The 23,369-nt window shown below is 35.6% G+C and overlaps 1 protein-coding gene across 2 annotated transcripts in view; it reads right to left on the bottom strand.

The window, feature by feature from the left end:
• The window catches only part of LOC136026532 (rap guanine nucleotide exchange factor 4-like), a 788,659-nt gene extending 767,652 nt beyond the window's left edge, over positions 1 to 21,007 (bottom strand). The window contains exon 1 of one of the 2 annotated variants that reach the window (XM_065703199.1): positions 20,894 to 21,007. In XM_065703199.1, coding sequence (XP_065559271.1) covers positions 20,894 to 20,928 — 35 coding nt within the window. In that variant the 5' untranslated portion in view covers positions 20,929 to 21,007. Of the gene's footprint in view, positions 1 to 20,825; positions 20,849 to 20,893 lie in introns of those variants that run through there. The other variant, XM_065703201.1, reaches the window with a different exon arrangement.
• Positions 21,008 to 23,369: the final 2,362 nt, after the last annotated feature.

The raw sequence follows: 23,369 nt of genomic DNA, 5'->3' as shown, positions 1-23,369 counted from the left end.
GAAATCCTGTTCTGAGACATAATAGTATTTTTCCCAGCATTTATCAAACAAATAGATATTGGAAAAATACCTGAAGAAACCTGATATCGAATTTCCCTAGGTTCCATCATTTGGAGACAATCAGTAAATAGTTTCTGAGCATTTCACAGAATAATGAAGTTTATATTTACACGTTTCCTCCTTGGGGGAACGAAAATATATAATATTGAATCTTCAGACTACTGAGAGAAAACTTGGAAATTAAGAAAGGACTACTAAATGTATATCACGGATGATGAACAGGGAAATAGAGATACTACTTGAACAAAAATCTTTTGACTCGAAAACTTTTCTTTAACTGGCTTTAAATTTCGCACAGGAAACCAGTTAGTTGAATTTATGCTTTCATCCTTTGAAATCATAAATTTCCAATATTGTCCTTTGCGCTTGCTTCAAATTGATTAGCTCATACAGGAGTACAGGAGAACCAATCAAAATTTTATACTCAGCTTACATCAAGTTTTAAACTTTAGTCAATATCTGTCTCTCCAAAAACCGTATATTAATGATTAACTTGCGAACGTTGCACTTGTAACCAAATGAAATTAAAAGACACTTTTTAACTTAGGATTATAAGAAAAGGCTCTCTCTTTTTATCTTTAGTTAAGGTAGCTGTAATTCAAAAGGCTACCTAACAGTGGCATAATTTCTTCAAAATCCGGGGGGGGGGCAAAGTTGGAGCCAGTTTTCTCAAATCAAGTGAAAATGATAGTGAAAACTGTAAAATGAGCCATGTGGTACCATATAGATAAAAATACACTGAAGAAAACTGACCTGTTTCTGTGGATGATTGGGTTATGCGGGCTTATCTTAGTTTTGACAAGATTTTTCAAGAAACAAAATTTCAGTTGAAGGGGGACAAAACGAGGCCTGAGAGGGGCAGTTGGCCCCTCCCAACAAACCACTAAAGAAAACAAACAAACCAATAAAGGAAACCACGTATGTCAAAAAAACACGTTGCTCTAAATGTATTTTTCTTGAAAGAAGTTTGTGATATTTTCTCAGTATGTTGGAATATTTATAATTTAAGAATTATTGATTGACTAAATAGCTCATCTAATATGCCAACCGGTGACTTAGCCAATCAAACTGTCTTTGTTGAGCGTTCCTGTTTCAGAAATTTTAAATAATGTGCCAAAAATACCCTACTTTTTCTATGAAATAGCCAAAGAAGGTAGGTTTGTGCTGGTCAAACCTCAAGATGGAGTAGAAATTAAACGAACTTTCATACATAAATCTCCTACCCTATTCTTAGAGTGTTGGGAAAAAATGGCAGGGGTTGGGAAGGCAAACTTATTTTAAGCTGCCTTTTGAGGGCAGCTGTCAATAATTGGTAACAAATTAATATCCATGGAACGCTTGATTTCGTAGACATTTGTCTAATACACATCAGTTATGTCAAATATTGTGGAATCAACCGGCAATGTCTCCCCTGGAGGGCTGAATAAAAGTGAAAATAAACTATATACAGCAGGAAGGACCCATAAAAGGAAAGCGAATCTAAAGCTGCTTCCAAATGACAATCATGTTAAAAAAAACACACATCCTAACTCCTAAATATAAATAGAAAGGTTGATTTATTTGCAGCTAGGCGTTTACCGCCCCCCCCTCAGAGTATACCCCCGGATTTTACACCTGGATAATATCTTCCCCCGGCAGAAAATCCTCCCGAAAAATACTCCTCAGGAAAATACCCCCCATAAATCTTCTCCCTTCGGAAAATACTCTTCCTGGAAAATGGCTCCCACCCCCTTGGCTGATTTGACTCCTGTCAAATTTTACTTGTGAAAAAGGACAAGACCTCTCAATTTCTGATCAAATGAGCACCCTCCGAAGTTTCTACGACCCTGAGTTAAAGGTAGGGATGAAGAAGGGGAAATCCCACTCGTATACGGAATAAATGCTGCTTATTTTGGGGTTAAGTGTTACTCTTTACATGCATAAGAACAGTGTAGACCAGAAATATTCCCAGATATCAAGAGAGATTAACTATCAATTTCACATTTTAGATGCGTTTTTGAAGTTTATGTCCCTCCCCCCACCCGAAAAAAAGCAGAAACGAAATTCCTGAATGCGGCCCTTAAAATTATGCATCAATTTCTACCTCCAGCCTCTTTTCGTCTCTCCCGTAGAACTATTTCTGTGTTTACCTTGAGGGTCAACGTGAATTGGGACATTCTACCATTGAAATCCACCCTTTGATGTATCTCCTTCCCTCCCTAGCTAGCCAAAATAATTTAAGGTCTGAACAAATTGCCTAGTCTTAGGTAAATTCCCTGTTGTTTTACAATTCCAAAAATTTGCATACAAGAGCTCAAGCCTCTACAATGGGGTTCTCTGATTGTCTTGTAGTTAGTAGGGAGTGAGGGAAATGTCTGATTGGGCCTTCAGATAAATACAGAATTAGCTCTAAGGGGGAGACGAAGAGAGGGTGGAGGTATAAATTGGTATATGATCCCCAGGACGGTATTCAGAGATTTTATTTCGGGGGGGAGGGTAAAAACTTTAAAAAACGCATCAAAAGTGTGAAACTGATATTTAATCTCTCTTTGTTTCTGGGAATATTTCTGGTCTACACTGTTATTATGAAAGTAAAAAGTAACATAAGCAGAATTTGTTTCTGTATAGTAGGAGGACTGGTCCTTCCTTGTCCCCTCCACCTTATGGTTGCTAAAACTTTGGAGGGTGAGCATTACGTCATAAATTGAGATTTAGTCCTATTTTATAAGTCGAAAGTGATTGGAGACCAACCAGCCCCGGAAGAGGATTTTCAGGGGGGATTGTATTTTCCACGGGGGGTATTTTTCAGAGGGAGGGGTATTTTCTAGGTGGTTTTCTCAGTGGAAGGTTCTTTTTCGGAGGGTCTCTTTTTGGAATTGGGGGGAATTTCCGCGGGGGATGAATACCAGCTCCTGTTTTATTTAACAAGTTATTCTGACAAAAGTAATGCTTAAAATTGGCAAGTTTCCGAACGAAATGCTTGTGTATTTTTGCAGATTTTTTGGGTAATTCAGGAAAACGTAGACAGAGTCCCTAAACAGCATAATATTTTCCTTTTTTGTGTTTTATTTTATGTATCTATTCAATGTGTGTTTGATTACTTCTTCTTTTTGTTGTATACATTTGTTTCTCTCTTTTAAATACAAATACATGAACCTCCTTGATGTTTGTGGAAAATCAAAATTAAAAATGATTTGGGAAATCCTGTTCTGAGACATAATAGCATATTTCCCTGCATTTATCAAACAAATAGATATTGGAAAAATACCTGAAGAAACCTGATATCGAATTTCCCTAGGTTCCATCATTTGGAGACAATCAGTAAATAGTTTCTGAGCATTTCACAGAATAATGAAGTTTATATTTACACGTTTCCTCCTTGGGGGAACGAAAATATATAATATTGAATCTTCAGACTACTGAGAGAAAACTTGGAAATTAAGAAAGGACTACTAAATGTATATCACGGATGATGAACAGGGGAATAGAGATACTACTTGAACAAAAATCTTTTGACTCGAAAACTTTTCTTTAACTGGCTTTAAATTTTGCACAGGAAACCAGTTAGTTGACTTTATGCTTTCATTCTTTGAAATCATAAATTTCCCAAATTGTCCTTTGCGCTTGCTTCAAATTGATTAGCTCATACAGGAGTCCAGGAGAACCAATTAAAATTTTAAACTCAGCTTACATCAAGTTTTAAACTTTAGTCAATATCTGTCTCTCCAAAAACCATATATTAATGATTGACTTGCGAACGTTGCACTTGTAACCAAATGAAATTAAAAGACACTTTTTAACTTAGGATTATAGGAAAAGGCTCTCTCTTTTTATCTTTAGTTAAGGTAGCTGTAATTCAAAAGGCTACCTAACAGTGGCATAATTTCGTCAAAATCCGGGGGGGGGGCAAAGTTGGAGCCAGTTTTCTCAAATCAAGTGAAAATGATAGTGAAAACTCTAAAATGAGCCATGTGGTACCATATAGATAAAAATACACTGAAGAAAACTGACCCGTTTCTGTGGATGATTGGTTTATGCGGGCTTATCTTAGTCTTGACAAGATTTTTGAAGAAACAAAATTTCAGTTGAAGGGGGACAAAACGAGGCCTGATAGGGGCAGTTGGTCCCTCTCAACAAACCACTAAAGAAAACAAACAAACCAATAAAGGAAACCACGTATGTCAAAAAAAACACATTGCTCTAAATGTAAGAAAAATCTTGAAAAAAATAAATTTTGAAAAAAGTGAAGGGTCATATTAAAACCTAAAACGAGCAGAAATAAAGTCATATAATAATCCAAAATAAAATAAACAATAATTGCAATGAATAAATAAATCAGACCCAAGACGAAGAGAAATAAAAAATGAATAATTTAGGATTGAATAAAACTAAACGAGCAGAAATTATCACAAATAATAGTATGGCCACCATTCGCGTAAACCCTTTGAAGGCCGCGCTATTTTTTTCTGGCAATAGGCATCCCCTGGCCCAAGAACTCGCAAATATAAATTTGAAGATGTTCAGAAACCCATTTTTTGGTTCTACCCCATTTTTTTTTTTTTTTTAAGGGAAGGTCCCTTTTTTCTCTCTTCTCTTGGACATTGACCCAACAGCATAAGGATATAAGTTATGATCGGACCTAATAATAGCTTAGGACCTTCCGTTCCCATATTGAGGGGGAGACTATTTCCAAAGTTTAGTTCTATTTAATTTTGGCACCCCCTTGACCCTATGGCCAATCTGTCCCCTAATACACATCTTCCTCAAATCTACCTATTAAAATTTAGCAGTTTGCGTAATTTACAGCCCCTTCCCATGAGATTTTGGGAGTATGGCATCCCTAGGACCCTACTCATTAGGCCTTTTGACTGTTTTGAACAACCTCAAAAGCCTGATTTAATCTTTTAGGGGATATGATGGAACGGCTAAAATAAAACAACACGGAAGGAGCTTGTTGCCCTCAAGCCACTTTTGACGCGTAAATTAGACACTAGAACTTTTTATTTTCCAGTTTAAGAAGTATCCTCCTAATCTCTACAACCTTACGACCATACTAAGTGGCTGTAGATTAAAATAAGTAAAAATAATGCGTTTGTTACTTTACTAAGGCAATGATAGAGTGTCCCCTTCGATATCCTCGTCAAGATGAAAAGAGGACCACGGAAAAAGTTGCCCATGGAGAAAACTGCAGAGCAAGAGCAGTAAACCAAAGCAATGCCACTGATTGCCCATATAAATATGCTACCACTAATTGTGAACGGGCTCTAGTAAATGGTTCTGAGAATCTCCATAGCCACCAATTCTGAAAGTGTGGCTTATAATACAGAATAGGTGTGGAAATAGCATATGCAACTCATTGAAATAGTCAGAAATTCTTAAGGTCTATATAATCTCCTAGTTTACCTAAGTAATAGGAATTGGTGGTAATAACTAGTTTTTTTTGTGGCAGCTCTGGCCTCTCTTAAGACCGGGACTAAAATTTGAGCAGCATCCCCTTGCCCGCCAAAATTTTTTCAGTCTAAATTAAAAAAACAAAAAAACATTTAAATCTGACTTTGCACACCTTACATGGGAAAAGGTATTGAAAAAATATGAAAATCTTGGACTCAATTTTCTCATACTTGCTACCAATTCTACCCTCTCCTTTATTTTAATAAGAACAAAATTTCAAAACTTACAAAGAGATTATAAATATTAGATGATTTAATTGAGATTTTGTGCCCCTACATCCTCCCGCTTGGAGCGAGTAACTTCTCTGCATCATCCCCCTAAAACTGCTTCTGAGCTGTTTTTTTTCAAAGGGGTAAATTTGAGCCTTGTTTCAAATGGGCTATTTATTCCTTATGTTTATTTGCGATTATGGATAAAAAACAAAAGTTTTAACAATAATCGTTAGTAGTTAAAATGATTCACATCACTAGATTCCTTCCTCGAGCCACAGATAACCTAAAACTGCGCCCAGAAGCTGGTGGACTTAATTCCATTCAAATATAATAAAAAGTACATAAATTAAAACTTTTTCTGATTCTGCTCTCTTTCTAAAAGTTTCATAAAATCTAAAATCTCATAAAAAAGCATGATTTTCTATTTTTCTAAATAACTCCCTGATTGTGCTGTTCTTTTTTACTCCGATTTTTCACTGGTAGTTTTGGCTCCGAATTCCAGTGAGTAACAAAAATATCAAATTTAATCCAACGTTTCAGGCTAATTCATAACACCAAACAATTGAGTTCCAAGGAAAGTATGTAAAGCTACAGCCCCCATTGTCCGCATATAGTATTTGTTGTTGGGAAATATGCAGGGTTTTTGGGGGGAGGGGTATTTTTAGAGGAAAGGGATTTTAAATAGCGTAGTTCCAGTGGGAGTTTTACACGATGGAGAGGAATGGGATTCCTTGGAATGATTCGAAAAACGGTCGGATATTAAACTTAAAAATTCCAACTGAAATTAAGAAACAACATTAAATCTTAAAATGAGCAGACACTATTCCGAAATGAGGGGGCCTACTCCCTCCTAAACCTTCACAGTTTCTGTTAAAGTTAGACTTTTTGTTACAATACTTAAGAAAGACACGACATAAAACTGAGCGGATGAGTAATTATAAAGAACTTTAATATTTTAGCCTGAGAACAGAGGAATGAAGAAGGGTTAGTCCCTTATACGGACTAATTTCTCCTCATTTTAAGTTTTGATTAAATGAAAAAACCAGGTTTTTTCATCCGAAAGCAAGGAGCAATATTAAAACTTAAAACGGATAGACATTTTCACATATATGTTCCGCTAAAGTTTGGCTAATTGTTTCAAATATTTGAGAACGACTCCTAATATAGAAGGACCGTTTAATTAGAATGATTAGCTTTTTAAAAACTTATAAAACACTTTAGCGTAAAGTGCAAGGCATAGGTCGCTCATTAACAAGGGAACAATCAATCAGAGATAGGTAATCATATCAGTCAGGATTTAGTTTCTAAATTAATGTTCAAACCAAACAAACATTGTAATTCTCTATCATAAATTCGAAAGTGATTACCAATCAGAAGACTCTGAAGAGGACACTGTTTTTTCAACCTTAATTATTTTCAAACCGATTGGACTGAAATTTTGTCTTGACACATTTCTGGACGTAATGGAATACAGATAAATTTTTGTTTCGAATAGCTTCAGACTAAAATACTTCTGTAAGAAAAAACGTGTAGCTAAACCTCAGTATTATCGCACCTTGGATGGAGCACAAAGGGAGAGGGCCCAAATCATGCTTTTATCCGTAGTCCAGTGCCCCTCCCCCTGAAAAGATTCCTGAGTACGTGCCTGCTCACAATGAATGGCATTCTGGGAACGGGTAATACCAGCAACAGTACTCTGAAGGATAAACTGAAGGATACCAGCCTCGACTTTGTCCAGCTTAACTGGAGTGGATTTTGGTTTAATAAAATTTTGAGTGTTGGATAAATTTTGAATGTGAGCGGTTCTAGGCTCATCTGATAAGACAAACAAGAACCAAGAGCTCATATGGAACTCATATGCAACTCATATCGGAACCTAAATTTAGACTCGGTGCTAGAATTATATATTTTGCTGTTCTTTGTTTATTGGCAATTATTACAAATATAAACTTGCGTATTTATGTAAATACGCAATATAAGTAAATATGTAATACGCAATACGCAATATTTTATAAATACGTTCATAAAATATAAACTTTGCGTTTTGTAATTATATTACAAATATAAACTCCACGTTTCATCCCGATCTCTTCATTCTAAGTGTTTTCCAAGAATTCTGGTTTCCCGACCAACTCCCCCCAATGTCACCAGATCCTGTTTGGATTTAAAATAAGAGCTGTGAGACGCGAGGTTCTTCTAAATATAACGTTTACTTAAGATCCGATAACCTGTTAATAAGTTAAAAATACCTCATTTTTTCTAATTTTCCCAAATTAACCGTTCTTCCACTCCACTCCCCCGAGATGAGTGAATTAAGGAAGTAACTATTTCTAATTTAACCTGGCCCGGTCCCTGATACACCTATCAACTTTCAGCAATCGCTATTTTGATCAAGTATCTAGTTTCGGATCTTCCACATGTAAAAATTATGGTGGTCCGGGATTTGAATTTGAGACCTCTCGCACCCTAAGCGTCAATCATACCCCTAGACCCGCAAGCCACACTTAAGAAGAAAATCACGTGTTTATTTGGCAAATAAAATTCTCCTCAACTATCTTGTTCGCTCACTCCCCACCCACATATGGTCAAATCAGGGAAGAGACTATTTCTAATTTAATCTGGTCTGTTCTCTGATACGCCTGCCAACTTTCTGCTAACATACGCCTGCATACGCCAACATGCGCCTGCTAGCTTATAGGAAGTGCCCGAGCTAGCAATAACGGGACCGACACACAGACAGACAGAAATTGCGATCGCTATATGTCACTTGGTAAATACCAAGTGCAATGAAAACTTGTCCAAATATGGGATTCATTTCGCAGCTGGATACATTTAGCGTTCAGATTTACTTCTAAACACTTACCCTCGTGTAAGTCAAGACAAGAGGGCCACTAGACCATGCCCCCAACTTCCCTTGAATATTTAACCCAGATCACGCTGACCGTTCCTAACATGCTGCTGATAACCTATTTGGTGGGTATTCTTATCCAAAGGGCTTTTAGATAAAAGTTTCAAGCCAATCAGAAAAGAGTTCTTGAGAAAACGCATCTTTGGGGACCCATAACTAAAACCAGGGCCATAGCTGGGTTTTTCATTCGGGGTAGGGTGGATTTATTGGCGGAGATACAAAGAAACTTTAAAAATGCAAAGATTCACATGTATTTTTTTCTGTTTTTAAGAGCCAGACAAAAAATTTTGCGGAATTTGAGGTTCAAACCCCTAACCACCCCTCTGGATAAGACCTTGCTTGCAGCTTAAGCTCCTTCTAGAGAATGGTTTCCTTGTCCTAGGAACTTATGGGTGTAAAATACATGCGTTCGCCATAAAAGATTTCCCCCCTTTTTTCTAGGCTCATTTTTAGAAAAAAAATTTGTTCCTTTTACATTATATTCCAAAACGTTTGAATCTAAGTTTCCGGCTGTTGGGAAATATTTGGTGTATTTTGCCCTTTATGGGCCTATAATTTAGGGGGAGCTTATATTTTAGTTGATTTTTTCTCCCTGCATTCGGATCTCCTTAGCCCAAAAATTTGATGATGGGAATTTAAAACAATTGGACGATCAACTCTTTTTTAGGCCCCCTTATTAATGGTTAAGGTCACAAACAATTATTTTGCATCAGGTTCCTCTTTGGTCTAGTGCATACGGCTTTGGATTCTAAAATAATCACACATTTAAAAAAGAAAAGACACCTTTGTGTCCAGCAAGATATGTGTCCTAGGGATCCTATGTATCCTAGGGATCCAAAGAAGCTTCAAGCCAACGTGATACCCACCTCCTTCAACACACCTCCTTGAAACACACCTCCTGTTCCAATACAAAATTAATTTGTAAACGATTGGCAATTAATATAGTTTACGACCCACATGACTAAGGCTGTAGGGGGTCTTGGCAACCCCAGAAGCATAGTCATTGCATCTTGCAACTATTTTAGACACGTTTGGTCTTGACTCTTAACAAGGGCACTAGAACTTTCATTTCTAAATTGAACCTACACAACAACCATTTCATTTCATTTCTATACAACAACCAGTTTGATAAGAAGTGGCCTGGGTTAAAAAAAGACATCAAGCACGGATGGCTCTATTTGAAGAGAATGCTATACTGTCACCTCTTAAATTGGAGTGCTCTGAACATCGAATATGCTTAATACAGCGGTAATCTCACTTCAATTATTATAAATCTTTTAAGTCTTCACTTGAAGGAATCAGCATATAGCTTTAATTAGATTGTTTTGAGGGGATGATTTTAAATAGAATATTCATGCCAAGCAAAGGGGCTTTTACAGTGATTGTATCTAGTTTTGTCTATTTTTTAGATCAATCCTCCAAGGAATAAATTTTAGAAAAATCCAAAATTCAATTATACTTATTGTGTTGCGAGAGCAACACTTTGGTTTTGTCGTGTTTTTTTTTTCCTTGCACACCGATTTCAGCTTATTCCTATAAGTAAGGGACTAACCTCTGCGGTTTTACAGAAAGTGTGGACCTTAGGCCGGATTGATGAATATCACTTTGCATTTTGGAAAGCTTCGTAGAACTCTTGCCTGGGGCCAAAAATTTCTATCCATTTCTCTTTGTGACTTCAGTTGAGTTTATCATTCGGCTTTTTGCACTTGGGATTGCGGTAGAGAAATGGTGTCAGATGTGCCTCTTGAGCTTTAAAAGTTTTCTCATTGCTAAAGAAATTAGTGTTTATTCTTTGCTCCTTTCTAAGTGATGACGCTAGAAACTTCGGCTTCGGCGAAAAAGTCAACTTTTTAACTAAGACAGATAGATTTTTTTCGATGGCATTCGATATCTCTTGATGAGCTGATCAAAGTATATGTCATTCATTTTTTGGTAGAAAAATTCCTTCATGAGATATATCAGTTTCAAAGTTTAAAGGGGCTGACAACTTCAGTAGTAAGGTAAACATTGAAACCAAAAAAAGGCCGATACCAATTGTGAGACAGATAAGCAATAGTCAACTTTTGCCAGTTGGTGTACCTATTATTTGTTCCCGGTGTATTTGATGGTAAGACCAATTTGGTTCCAGTGGTAAGACATGTACGGGACTTGTAAATAATAACCAGCAGTTAGGCTACAATCATCATAAGCGATGAGGGCTTTGCAACTTGTGCTAGTTGCAATGAGGGGTTTGCAACTTTTTAGAGTTTGTGTACCTAGTATTTATTTTAAGATCCTTACAGATTAACAAATCTCAGCGTTTAATTAAAGCGAGGGAACAAAACCAAAATGTTGCTCTCACATCACTTTACTCGGCGAAGCCAAACAAAGGTTGCCGAAACACCTCACGTTGCCCATGCAACGTATATTTAGTTGTATTTATCATACACAAGCAGTTATGGTTTAAAAGCAAGTCATAGAAGCCAGTTATACAAGCAGGTAGTGGTTTTTTGAACTAAAGGTAGACGTAGTCTCTGCACGAAGTTTTACCAGCGAGATTTGCAGGTAGCCAATGAATTATGCACCTCACCCCTCAGAAACAAATATGGGTAAATTTTCTCACGAGTGTGATAGCTACGAAATAGACACACATCTATAATCAGAATTTCACCTTGATTCCAAATATAATATTCAGGTTGCGTCCAAAATCTACTTCAACACCTCCCTCTACTAATTAAAGATATTATAATTAGCCATTAGGGAAAAGGAAAGTAAATTTGCAGTACAAATGAATGTTATATATGGATTCAGAATAAAATTATGATTCTGAATATATGTCTATTTCTTAGCTATCTCATTAGTGAGTTAATCAGAAAATTATCCTAAACATTCTTAAATTTATGTTTCTTTCCTATTAGATTTCATCAAAAAAAAAATATGCTTTATCCTGAAAGACTAAAAAGAGTAGACCGAAAACGTTAATACAACATTGTTTCAAATTGCTTTATTATTCAAATGCACTTAAAAGTAAAATCAATCTATGCATTATTGGCTGGAAAGATTTAGTTTAAAAAATAAAAATAAAAGCGAGAGACAGTTATAGCATATTATAACTATTCATGGACGATTTTCTATATCATGGCTGCCCCACACTCCTTCCTTTTCATTACAGGTATCAGAGCTCAATCAAAAATGATGAAATGCCGCTAGTCTTCGCAATTACCTTGCTTATACTTTTTATTTATTATGCCTTCTCTTGAACCCTCAAGAAATTATTTTCTAGGATTACCTCTGCTGGGAGGCCATTCCATTTGGTGACGGATTGTCGGGTGAAACTCGCAGGGGTTTATCAAGGTAGTCCTGCCAAGCTGTGCATTGGATAGTTGACTGGGCTTTTTTTTGTCTGGAGCGAGTTTTGATACCTCCTCCGATGGAAGGGTATTTATAAGAACCAACGTTAACGCCACGTCAAAACAATGTCGTGTCAACTGCAGGAGTTTGACACCAGAATTGCTATAAATCATTACTCGAACTGCTCGGTTTTGGACACTCTGAAGAGCCAATTTGTCTAATAGGAGCACCAGTAGCTTTACAAGACTTCGGGAATATTCACGCTACAAAATATTTTCAAGACAGACAGATGAAAGCCACAGTGGGCTTAGGGATACATCTCTTTAGGACAAAATTGGATATCGTATCAGTACCTGAAACTTTGGTGGAATACAACTGACAGAACATAAAAAAAATTTACGACTGGCTATATTTACACTTGTGATGTTATAATCTGTTCGTTGTTGAAAGGAGGAGGGGAGACACCTAAGTAATCAAGTAGAAATACCTTTTCAAAAGCTTCTGCATAAGTATCCACTTTTTCATGGCTAGAATGCAGTCAGCACTTCAAAAAGACGTAATGGTATTGAGTAAACGTTTAGATGAGGGTAGGGCTAATTTGACAATCCACCACCATTGCTTTGCAGCGGCACGTTTTAGTTTTTCTTCAAACTATCTTTTGTAGTCAGCCCTAGCTCGGCGTCCGGCTTTAACAGGTTCGTCCCAAGCTCTAATAAATGCATCATGATCCTCACCTGGTTGTGTTGAGTACCATGTCTCATGGCCCTTCTTTGTATCCCTAGTTGCCTTTCTAAAAATGATATTGCACCGTAGCTTGTCTCGAGAACAAACTTGAATAGTCTTCGCCAGGATAAGTTGCTCAATAGCTTCTGTAGTCATTTTTCTGTAGAGTGACACTGCTTTAATTGGGTCTTCTTTGTATATTTATTTCATGGTTTTGCTGATTTTACGAGGGGAGATATTTTCAATTTTTTCTGAGCTAAGACTGCCACACAGTCGTTTGCAACGGGATAGCTTTTGGCAACGAGAGAAATCTAATGATCAGTTAAGAAAAGATCTAGCTGGGATGAAAATTGAGGGCCAATGTAAGTGTCGAATTCAACAAGTTAGTCTAGGCCGTAAGTAAGGCTTACATCTAGCAGAGCTATGCCTTCCACATGTGTTGTATGGCTTTTGAGCCAGTGATAAGGATGAATGTTGAAGTATCATTGGATGATCATTGTTGATTTTGGAAACTTTTCCTTCAGAAATTCTAATGATTTTCACCTTTGGTGGGTTATACAAAACACCAATAGCAAAACATTTATTTGTATGTTTACCTTCACCCAAAGGACCACTTTGTCACGGAATTTGAAGTGGCGCAAACAATATTGTTTCTTAGGTAAACAGAAACTTCACTTCCACCGTAAAGTGAGCTTGTTTTGTTTTCTCGATCCAGTCTTAGCACAGTGTATCAAGGAATATTGATCTCACTGTAATTGACACTAGTGTTTCGATTGATCTCGGATACGTGCACGACTGAAGAAGAGACCTCATTCGTCACATGCGGAAGTTGGTCTAACTTCAATAAGAGAAAACATATATTGAAGTGGACCACAGTAAAATTATTCGAAAGAGAAGTTTTGGGGATTGGTTTTTGGGGTATTTGGTCGTCATCATGAAAGAAGTCCAATCCGAGGCAATTTTTTGGTTTGAAAACTGGAAAATTACCAGCTCATTGGGTAATTCAATTGGTTGGCTCATTGGTTAGATCATCGGCTTGGCTCATTGGTAGCCCAAACAGGGGACAGAAGAACTCTATATATAAACTTTGCGTCATAGGATAAGGAGCAGACACATACCTTATACTTAACCTCAGCAAGGGCACCTACCCCAAGGTTCTCTAGTAATCCAAAACCGGGGTAAGACCTACTTGAATACAGATAAACGTAGATGAAATCCAATAGTTATAAAGATCCTGAATAAAGGCATTTGATACGAGGGCACTCATATCGAAGAGGTCAGAGAATTTCAAATATCTCGTTTGCACAGTGATCCAGGGTAGGAAACGTGACAGAGAAGTCATGATGACCATAACACATGCTGGCACAGCATTTAAAGCTCTATGGACAGGGACGCCAACCCCTGGGAGCGGTTTTCAATTTTAACGGGCAAATTATTTTTCTTTTCAGTGCATTTTGAGATTTTATCATTTCTCTTGATATATTCAAGGCTTAATTTGGAAAGATCTCAATTTTTGGAATCAACTATCTTTGCAATTTCATCACAGAATCAATCTTTTGACATCTGTATCCCACCTACGCATTTTTTTTTTCCAGCAGTATCACGTTTCATTGTCATCAGTAGCTTTGTTTTACTAAATGTTTGTTGATAAGAGGAACTTAATCGCAAAAAAGTAATTAGTAAACAAAGAAATTTGGAGAATTAATGAACTGTAAATATATAGGCTCTATGATAGTCCCGGAACCAATATAATTAGGTGCACAATAGCGTGCTAAACCATGGAACTACGGCGGTTAACTTCAATAAATTTGACAATAATCACTTAAGTGACAGATGATTTGTTTTACTCCAATGTTTTAAGAGCATGCAAGTAGCTTTTTCACAGCGTATTTTTTGAAAATTATTTCAAGCTCTTGAAACATGAAAACTCAATGAAAAAAGTTGGCTTAGCAATGCCATCAAGGAGAAAATTAAGGGAATTAGCGACTCTACAAATTTTATGAGTTTATATTAAAACTTTCCAATGTACTGGAAAGATAAAATGAAGGTGGATAAGAAAGAAGTATTAATAGAAGAAAACACCATCTTGAATCGATGATTTAATCCTATTGAATCGGTGATCCTAGAGGGTCGGAAGAGGGCTCATTTGCTCGGAAATAAAGACCTCTAGTGCCATTTTTAGGTGAACACAAATATTGGAGGGCAACCAGCCACCTTCTCACTCCTCTTTTTTCCCTAAGTCATATACCTATGTCTTTGATGATGACTTGACCCCCACGATCCCTGGGGAAGTGCTGAAATCTATGAACTTTGTCTATTGTTTACATATGGCATTGGTTAGTGGGAAGTATACGAATATTTTTCGGGTGAGGGGTAGGGGTATTTTTGCTGTTTAGGGGATTAAGTGGGAGGATTTTCATGGGGGAAGGGATTTTTCCATAAAGAAGCAGCCAGATTTCCCGGTACTGTTTAAAAACAATCTGAAATTAAATAAAAAAGGAAGTTTTTTGAAAATAAGGAGCAACATTAAAACTTAAAGTGAATGGAAATTATTACCTGTAATAGGGGTTGCAACCTCCTCAATATCTGGCTCTTTACACAAAAATTTTTGGAACTAATTTAAGATTATTATTCTAATATTTATTCTCAAATAATTGGAACAAAAAGTCAAACTTTAGCGTAAAGAGCAAGGTATTGATGAGGGGGCAATCCCCTCATAGTCCCCTCATTTCAAGTTTTATTGTTCCTGCTTACTTTCAGATGAAAATACTTATGTTATTTTAATTTCTTATCGTTTTCAAATAATCCCTGAAAATTCAGCTCCTTGTCCATGGAAAATTCCCCCCTCTAAACGATCTGAAAAGGTCACAACTGTGAAGAAAAATTTGCTTTGTTACCGGGCACCAGTACTCGGCAGTTCGCAGGCCTGTATATATGATATCAAATTGCCGCTTGACCTCTAACCACAGACAATTTGAGGTTTTTAATGGTTATAATCACTTGTTAAAATATATACAAATATTTGGCAATTAGCAGTTGTTTACTCTTTGCGCCATTTCATATAAACTTCTTCATACATGAAAATCTTCAGTTTTTTTACATAAGTGTGACAAATGTCATGACGTCATTACGATTTTTTCCACATGATATCATTTACAAAAACCAAAATTAAAGCTTTTAGCAGAGTTTCTCAAACTTCTGACCTAGATCGTTCTAGACTGTTTTTCAGGTCAGAATATAAGGATGCCATTTTTCCGAAAAAAATCTGGAGCTGTTTTCGAGAAAAAATACATACATATACAATGGTTCCTTCCTCATAAAGATAGTATTATAAGTGAGGAATAATTGTGTATCTATTTATTTATGTATTTATTTATTTATATCTTTTCTAAAACGGCACCATATTTTTTCGGGAACATTGACATCCCGGGATATTCGGGCTTAAAAACGATCTAGATATGTCAGAAGTTTAAGATAAATCGTTAAGAGCTTTAATTTTAGAAGAAAAAATAGGTAAGTGACGTCATTTTATATAAATCAGTATTGTAATTACGTTGTCACACCTGTCAATTTTCATTTAATAGTCCTTGAAAACAAAGGAAATATATTGGCTTGAAAATCAGGAAAAGTGACTGCAGCCACGATATTCTGCATACATATTTTCTTTTTTCTTTCCCTCAGATAACGGGACACTGGAACATCGTAGAGAGCTGTTTAATGGCATATTTTAGCGAAACTCCACTTTTTAAAAGAGTAAAAAAATTTAGCGTAAAGAGCGGGGTGTTTAGGAGGGAACAGCCCCTTCCATATAGCTTACGGAGTAATTTCTGTTCGTCGTAAGTTTTAACATCGCTTCTTACTTTTGAATAAAAAAGACTTGTTTTTTATCTAATTTCTGAACATTTTGAAGTAATGCATGTCTCGATTTTGGCTCTCCGCACATGAAGAATTAAACGAAATTTGCATATATTTTTCTTTTGCCATTTGGCTTTCTCATAGTCTTGATCGGACGATTTTGAGAAAAAAGGAGTGGGGGAGGAGGGCTAGCTGCCCTTTAATTTTTTGGTTACTTAAAAAGGCATCCAGAACTTATAATTTTTCACAAACCTGTTTATTAGTAAAAAAATGTACGTAACCTACGAATTAACTTACGCAACGAACTTCTATATTTGTATGTTCTTATTACCCTTATAAGGGGGTTCGCCTCCTCGTCAATGCCCCGCTCTTTAAACTAAAGGTTAAATTGTATCCCAATCCCTTAAAAATGACCCCTCAATCACAAAGGCTGTAGAATAAATATTTGAAACAACTAAAAATTCTTAAAGTGTGTTAATTAGCGTAAAGAACGAGATATTAGGAGGAGATGAACTCCTCATATGCGTAATAGTTTCTGTTCGTTTTAAGTCTTAATGCTGCTCCTTACTTTCAGTTGAAAAAACTTTTTCATATTTATTTTTTCATTGTTTTTCTAAAAATGATAGAAAATCCTTCGCCCCTTCATGGAAATTCTCTTCCCCCATGACAAATTACTCCATGGAAAGTTCTCCTCTCCTAACCCCCTCCCCCAACCAAAAATCTACCTGAAAACGTCTGTACACTTCCCAATAACCATCACTATATGTAAACACTGGTCAAAGATTGTATCTTGCAGCCCCTCCCACGGGGACTGTGGTGGAGTAAGTCACCCCCAAACACATAGTTAATAGGTTATTCAACTATGCTGAATAAAATGGCTACCTCAGAATTTGGTCTGGTGACTTTGGGAAAGAAACGAGCGTGGGAGCGGGCCAAGATGCCCTCCAATTTTTTTTGTTACTTAAAAAAAGGCTCTCTTTCCGTTAGAATGATTCTAAAGGAAAGAGAGTTTCTCTTTTTCTCTTTCCGTTCCGTCCAATTTCCGTTAGAATGAGCACTTTCGCGATATTCTAGGACCACTGGGTCGATATGATCATCCATGGTAAAAAAAAAAAAACAACAAATAAATACGCATTCGCGATCTGTCTTCTGGCAAAAAACATAAAATTCCACATTTTTGTAGATAAGAGCTTGAAACCTCTATAGTAGGGTTCTCTGATACAGTGAATCTGATGGTGTGATTTTCGTTAAGATTCTATGACTTATGGGGGATGTTCCCCCTATTTTATAAAACAAGGCAAATTTTCTCAGGCTCGTAGCTTGGGATAGATAAGAAAAAACTTGATGAAACTTATATAACAAAAACCAGCATTAAAATGCAATTATTTTGATTAACTATTCGCATCAAAATTCCGTTTTTTTAGAGTTTCGGTTTGACCAAGGAACTGTTTGACAAGGGATTGCAACAATTCAAAAATATTAAAAAGAAAACAAAAAGCTTGAAGTTCAGCAAAAACGGTTGTTAGAAATTGGACTAGCTTCAATAATCGAATATTTTTGAACAGACATCGGTATGAAAAGACATTAAATTGCGTAAAGAGTAAAAAACTGGTAATTGCAAAAAAAAATTATATATTTAACAAGGGATTACAACAATGCAAAAAAATTTAAAAAAAATCCAAAAATTTGAGCCTTAGTAGAAATCGTTGTTAGAAATTGCACTTGCTTTAATAATCAGACATCTTTGAAAAGACTGCTATGTGAAAAAAGAGTAAATTGTCCACGTTTAGAAGACAAGCGACAATAAGAATCCATGTAATAGAAGCCTAACGCGTGCCGAGTGCCGTGGCATATGGACACACACACACATACACACACACACACACACACACACACACACACACACACACACACACACACACACACACACACACACACACACACACACACACACACATACACACACACATCATTTAATTTAATTAGATGATTTTAAACAATGAGATGACTGAAAGTAACGTTAAATACAGCTTTATAGAGATTTTTTGCAAATGTAAAAGGAAAAAATATACAGATCGCAGATATAATCCATAAGCAAATTGATAGCTCTGAGCTTTCAATTTTCCAAGAATGTTAGAAAAAAAAACTGTTCTGGATAATCCTGGGGAGCAAGTTAAAAAAAAATAATAATAAAAAAAAAAATCGTTATACAGCTACGTCAAATAAGTGAAAATAATCCTTGCCTTCCAAGCCGTCTTCAGCTTAAAATTCAGATTTTTTTTGCAATGAAATAAATTGGCGTGAAACAATTAATGCCCAATGAATTTCTCTCATGTAATCATCTAAGGGAAAACTTTTTCAAAGGATTTTACTGATAGACCCTAAGAGGCATGTGAAAGCAAATTAGTCCTATAGAAATTCCAGAAAATGTTATATTCTCTCAAAGAAGAAATAAAATATTATACTTGGGTATATTCATACTGTTCACAGTAATGAGCGGTAAGTAGGCGGTAAGTAAAGCAAGATACATATATATTTGTAATCAAACAGGTCTAATTTTTGTGCTGATTCCATTTATGAACGAATCAAAAGTTAAAAAAAAAATACAAAAAGCTAGTAGCATTGGAAAATTTGTGCAATTTTTGAAAAAAAGGAAAGAGCTCCAATAAGGTGGGCCATCTTGATTAAATAAAACCATTATATTTTATCGGTTTTAGAAACCTCGATGAAAGATCTTATCCCACCCTCGTAAATAATTACAGGATCTTTAATTCGATTAAATAAAAAAACAAGTTTTTTTAACTGAAATGAAGGAGCGACATTAAAACTTAAAACGAAAAGAAATTATTTCGTATATGAAAAGGATGGCTCCCTCCTCAACGCCCCGCTCTTTACGCTAAAGTTTGACTCTTTCTCTCAACACTACTCTTTAAAACAGTAAAAAACCTTAGCGTAAAAAGCGGGGCGTTGAGGAGGGAGCAACCCCTTTCATATACGAAGTAATTTCTGATCAGTTTAAGTTTTAATTTCGCTCCTTACTTTCAGTTAAAAAAAACATTGTTTTTTTATTTAATTTCTGAACGTTTTTGAATTAATGCATGTTTTGGATTTTGGCTCTCCGCAGATGAATAATTAAAGCAAAATCTGCATATTTATTTTGTAGGCTAAATGGCTTTCTCATAGTTTTGATCGAATGATTTTGAGAAAAAAGGAGTGGGGAAGGAGGCATATTTGCCCTCCTATTTTTGGTTACTTAAAAAGGCAACTAGAACTTTTAACTTTTTACGAACATTTTTATTAGTAAAAGATATACGTAACTTACGACTTAGCTTACGTAACGAACTTCTGTATTCGTATGTTTTTATCACGTATATGAGGGAGTTCACCCCCTCGTCAGTACCTCGCTCTTTACACTAAAGCTTGAACTTTGTCCCAATTCCTTAAGAATGACCCCTGAATCACAAAGGCCGTAGAATAAATAGTTGAAATTACTAAAAATACTTTTACTAAAATTACTTTTTTAAAATTACTAAAAATTACTAAAAAAAGAGCAAGGTATTAGGAGGATGTGAACTCCTCATATGCGTAATAATTTCTGTTCGTTTTAAGTTTTGATGCTGCTCCTAACTTTCAGTTAAGAAAGTTTTTTCATATTTATTTTTTCATTGTTTTTTTTTAATAATGCTAGAAAATCCTGCGCTCCGTTAATGGAAATTTTCTTCCCCCATGACAAATTCCTCCATGGAAAGTTCCCCCAACATATCCCCCTCTTCACAATCCCTCCTTCCCAACCAAAAAAATCCCCCGAAAACATCTGTACACTTCCCAGTACCCATTACTATTTGTAAGCACTGGTCAAAGTTTGTAACTTGTAGCCCCTACCACGGGAACTGTGGAGGAGTAAGTCGTCTTTAAAGACATAGGTATAAGGTTTTTCGACTATGCTGAATAAAAGTCATAAAATTATTTTTAAAATTCATATTGCCAATCCATCTTCGGAATGACAGTAAGAATCAAAGTAAGTGTCTTACAAAACCCAGTATTAGGTCACATAAACTTTAGGTCGCTATGAAAATTTACTTGTTCCAGAATCTTGAAGCAGAAATTAGAGCTTAGTATGTAAGAAATACACAGTTTGTTTTTTCAAGCCGTTCTGTAAAGTAATTGTTTTTTCAAACTTTAAGTAAAGAGTAAATTTAGTCAATGTCAACCAAAACTTTAAGAAGAGAAGTTTAATAACAGTATATGCATACAAATTTCGGCTTTTATGTCAATTCCTAGTTCTTTCCAATACATATGGCTGTTACCTGAACATTTAAATATTTCTTGTTCAGATAAATCTTCAAGACAACAAATTTCCTCATAAAGGACTTGCCTTTTTTCAAAAATATTAAGCCATTCGCTATCCATTCAAAAAGACTTTTAATAACATCTCACTACGAGTAACTTCCAAAGACACATTCAATCAGGTGAGTGGTAATCACGGAACTAAATCGGATTTCTCCTGTGAACAACTTGTCTTCCTAAGATCTACTTCTGCGCTTCGTTAGAATAAGGAACATGAGGGTAATGAAAAGTCTTTTTTTTGCGTATGTAGATTTAGTAAAAGAAAAAAAAAATATGATTGTAAGTGCCTGTGTCAAATTAAGTGCGTGTGGTGCATTTGAGTGTATATATATATTCTCCTCTCTCTTCCTCTTTATTTTTTCTTTCATTTGTTCGATCTTTCTGCGCCTCTCTCTGTTCCCCCTCTCTCTATTCCTGACTTTCTTTTCTCTCTCTCTCTCTCTCTCTCTCTCTCTCTCTCTCTCTCTCTCTCTCTCTCTCTCTCTCTCTCTCTCTCTCTCTCTCTCTCTCTCTTTCTTTCTTTCTTTCTACGAACAAAAACGCTAAATATTAAAAAAGATTTAATAAAGACAAACCAAATAAGGCTATTTTTCAGCCAGTGAATAAAACGACAAAACCCGTATTTTGGTTAAAGATAAGCCGAAGATGTTTAATTCGTTTTTTTTTTCGTTTGTTCACTGGCGTTTTCTTTATTCCTCTTTTCTTTTTTTGTCGTATATCATGGACAGTCTGTGTAGTTTTTTAACACGTTCACTTTCTTTCTCTCTTTTTCCTTTTATTTTTGCTCGTTTGTGGAAATTTGTCCTTCTTCCTATTACATTTCTTTCTCAAATTTCAGTTTTATTCTGGATCTCAGAGTTATCTGAGATCTTAATTCTTAATTCTTTATATTATTCCTTATCATTCTAACTTCAAAGAAATTGAAGGCTCCCCTAAGAAGATATGGCAAGTTATTAAAAGCATAGTTGGTTGCCTCCAAGACGCTAAGTCTTACGTTATTAAAGAAGGAAAAGATAGCCTTTTGGTGGATCCTGCAAAAGTTTATGAAGTGTTTTGTAAATATTTTTCAATTATATGGTCAAACCTATCATCAAATTTTCAGTTATCAGAGGATACAAATTTTGAGAGGTTTTTTTCCAGCAGGTATTGATGTTTCACTTCATTTAAGGCCAATGAATTGTACTGAGGTGGATAATATTATTCGTAGTATGAAGTCAAGTTCAGCTGGAGGTGATAATTTAATTTAAAGGTAATAAAATACATTCTACCAACAATTTCGGAAGATATGGTTTGATTGATTAACTCTTGCTTTAATGCTCGCATATTTTCTGATTTTTTTAAGATGCCAGATGCGATTCCATTATCTAAGAGAGGCGAGAAGACTAGTGTGTCAAATTATAGACCCGCTTCAGTTTTTGCCCCTATTAAGCTGTATAATCGAAAAGTTAATTAATGACAGACTTTATTCACATCTTGAAAAATCTAGCATATTATACCCTAATCAGTTTGGTTTAGGAAAGAAATGAATACGGAACAGGCAATACCATATTTAACTAGTTTCAGAGACTAGGGGGGAGTTTACGTAGGAAGCTCTTTCCATGGAGGAATATTTCATGGAGAATGGAATTTTCCATGAAGGGAATGCCAGATTTTCCAGCATTATTTAAAAAACGACCAGAAATCAAACAAAAAACGCTTTTCCAACTGAAAGTAGGGAACAACATTTAAAACCAACCAAAATTATTACGTATATGAGGGGGTCAATACTTCGCTCTTTAAGCTAAAGTTTTTTTTAGTACTTTCGTAAGAGCTGCTAATTTAAAAGTTGCGAAGGTATGGAATTAATGGAAGATTTCTCAACGTGATAGTTAGTTTCCTTTTTGGTCGTTTATAAAGAATAAAAACATCGGGCTCCATTTCTCAACTATTGCTAATTAGATGGGGTCTACACCAAGGGTCTATTCTATGCCCTTTATTATATTTAATTCTTTATTATTATTATTATTGAAGGTCACTGTGAATAAGACTTCAGAATTAACTAATAACGAGATTGATCATTCACTCCCAATGCTTGCTGATGACACAGCTCCAATTGTGTGTGCAAAAACGACTGAATTTTTGGTTACCTCATTGTCTAAAACTATTCAGAAGATATATTCGTGCATTTCTATTAATTATAATAAGTCATATTTTGTAGTTTTTGAACGGTCTGGAAATTGCTACCTATAGATATCTTCTATTTTAGCTGAGGGCCTTGCAATATGGAGGACTTCAAGTGTTATATACCTCAGTATTATTGTTGATGAATCACTCTCACTTAAAAATCATATTGTGATAGTTTTTAATATATTAGGAAAAAATATTGGCATAATTCGTAAATTTAAATTTTGTTCCCCGAAGGAAATACTCCGTAGGTTATATTTTAGTTTATTTTACCCCTATATTTGTTTTTCTATATGGTTGGGAACTGTCTCCTAAATCCTTCGTCCAGTCCCAGTTTAGCA

Source organism: Artemia franciscana, chromosome 4 (genome assembly GCF_032884065.1).
Source record: "Artemia franciscana chromosome 4, ASM3288406v1, whole genome shotgun sequence".
NCBI lineage: Eukaryota > Metazoa > Arthropoda > Branchiopoda > Anostraca > Artemiidae > Artemia > Artemia franciscana.
The sequence above is the reverse complement of the archived record's forward strand: the minus strand, read 5'-3'. Positions and strand labels throughout refer to the sequence as shown.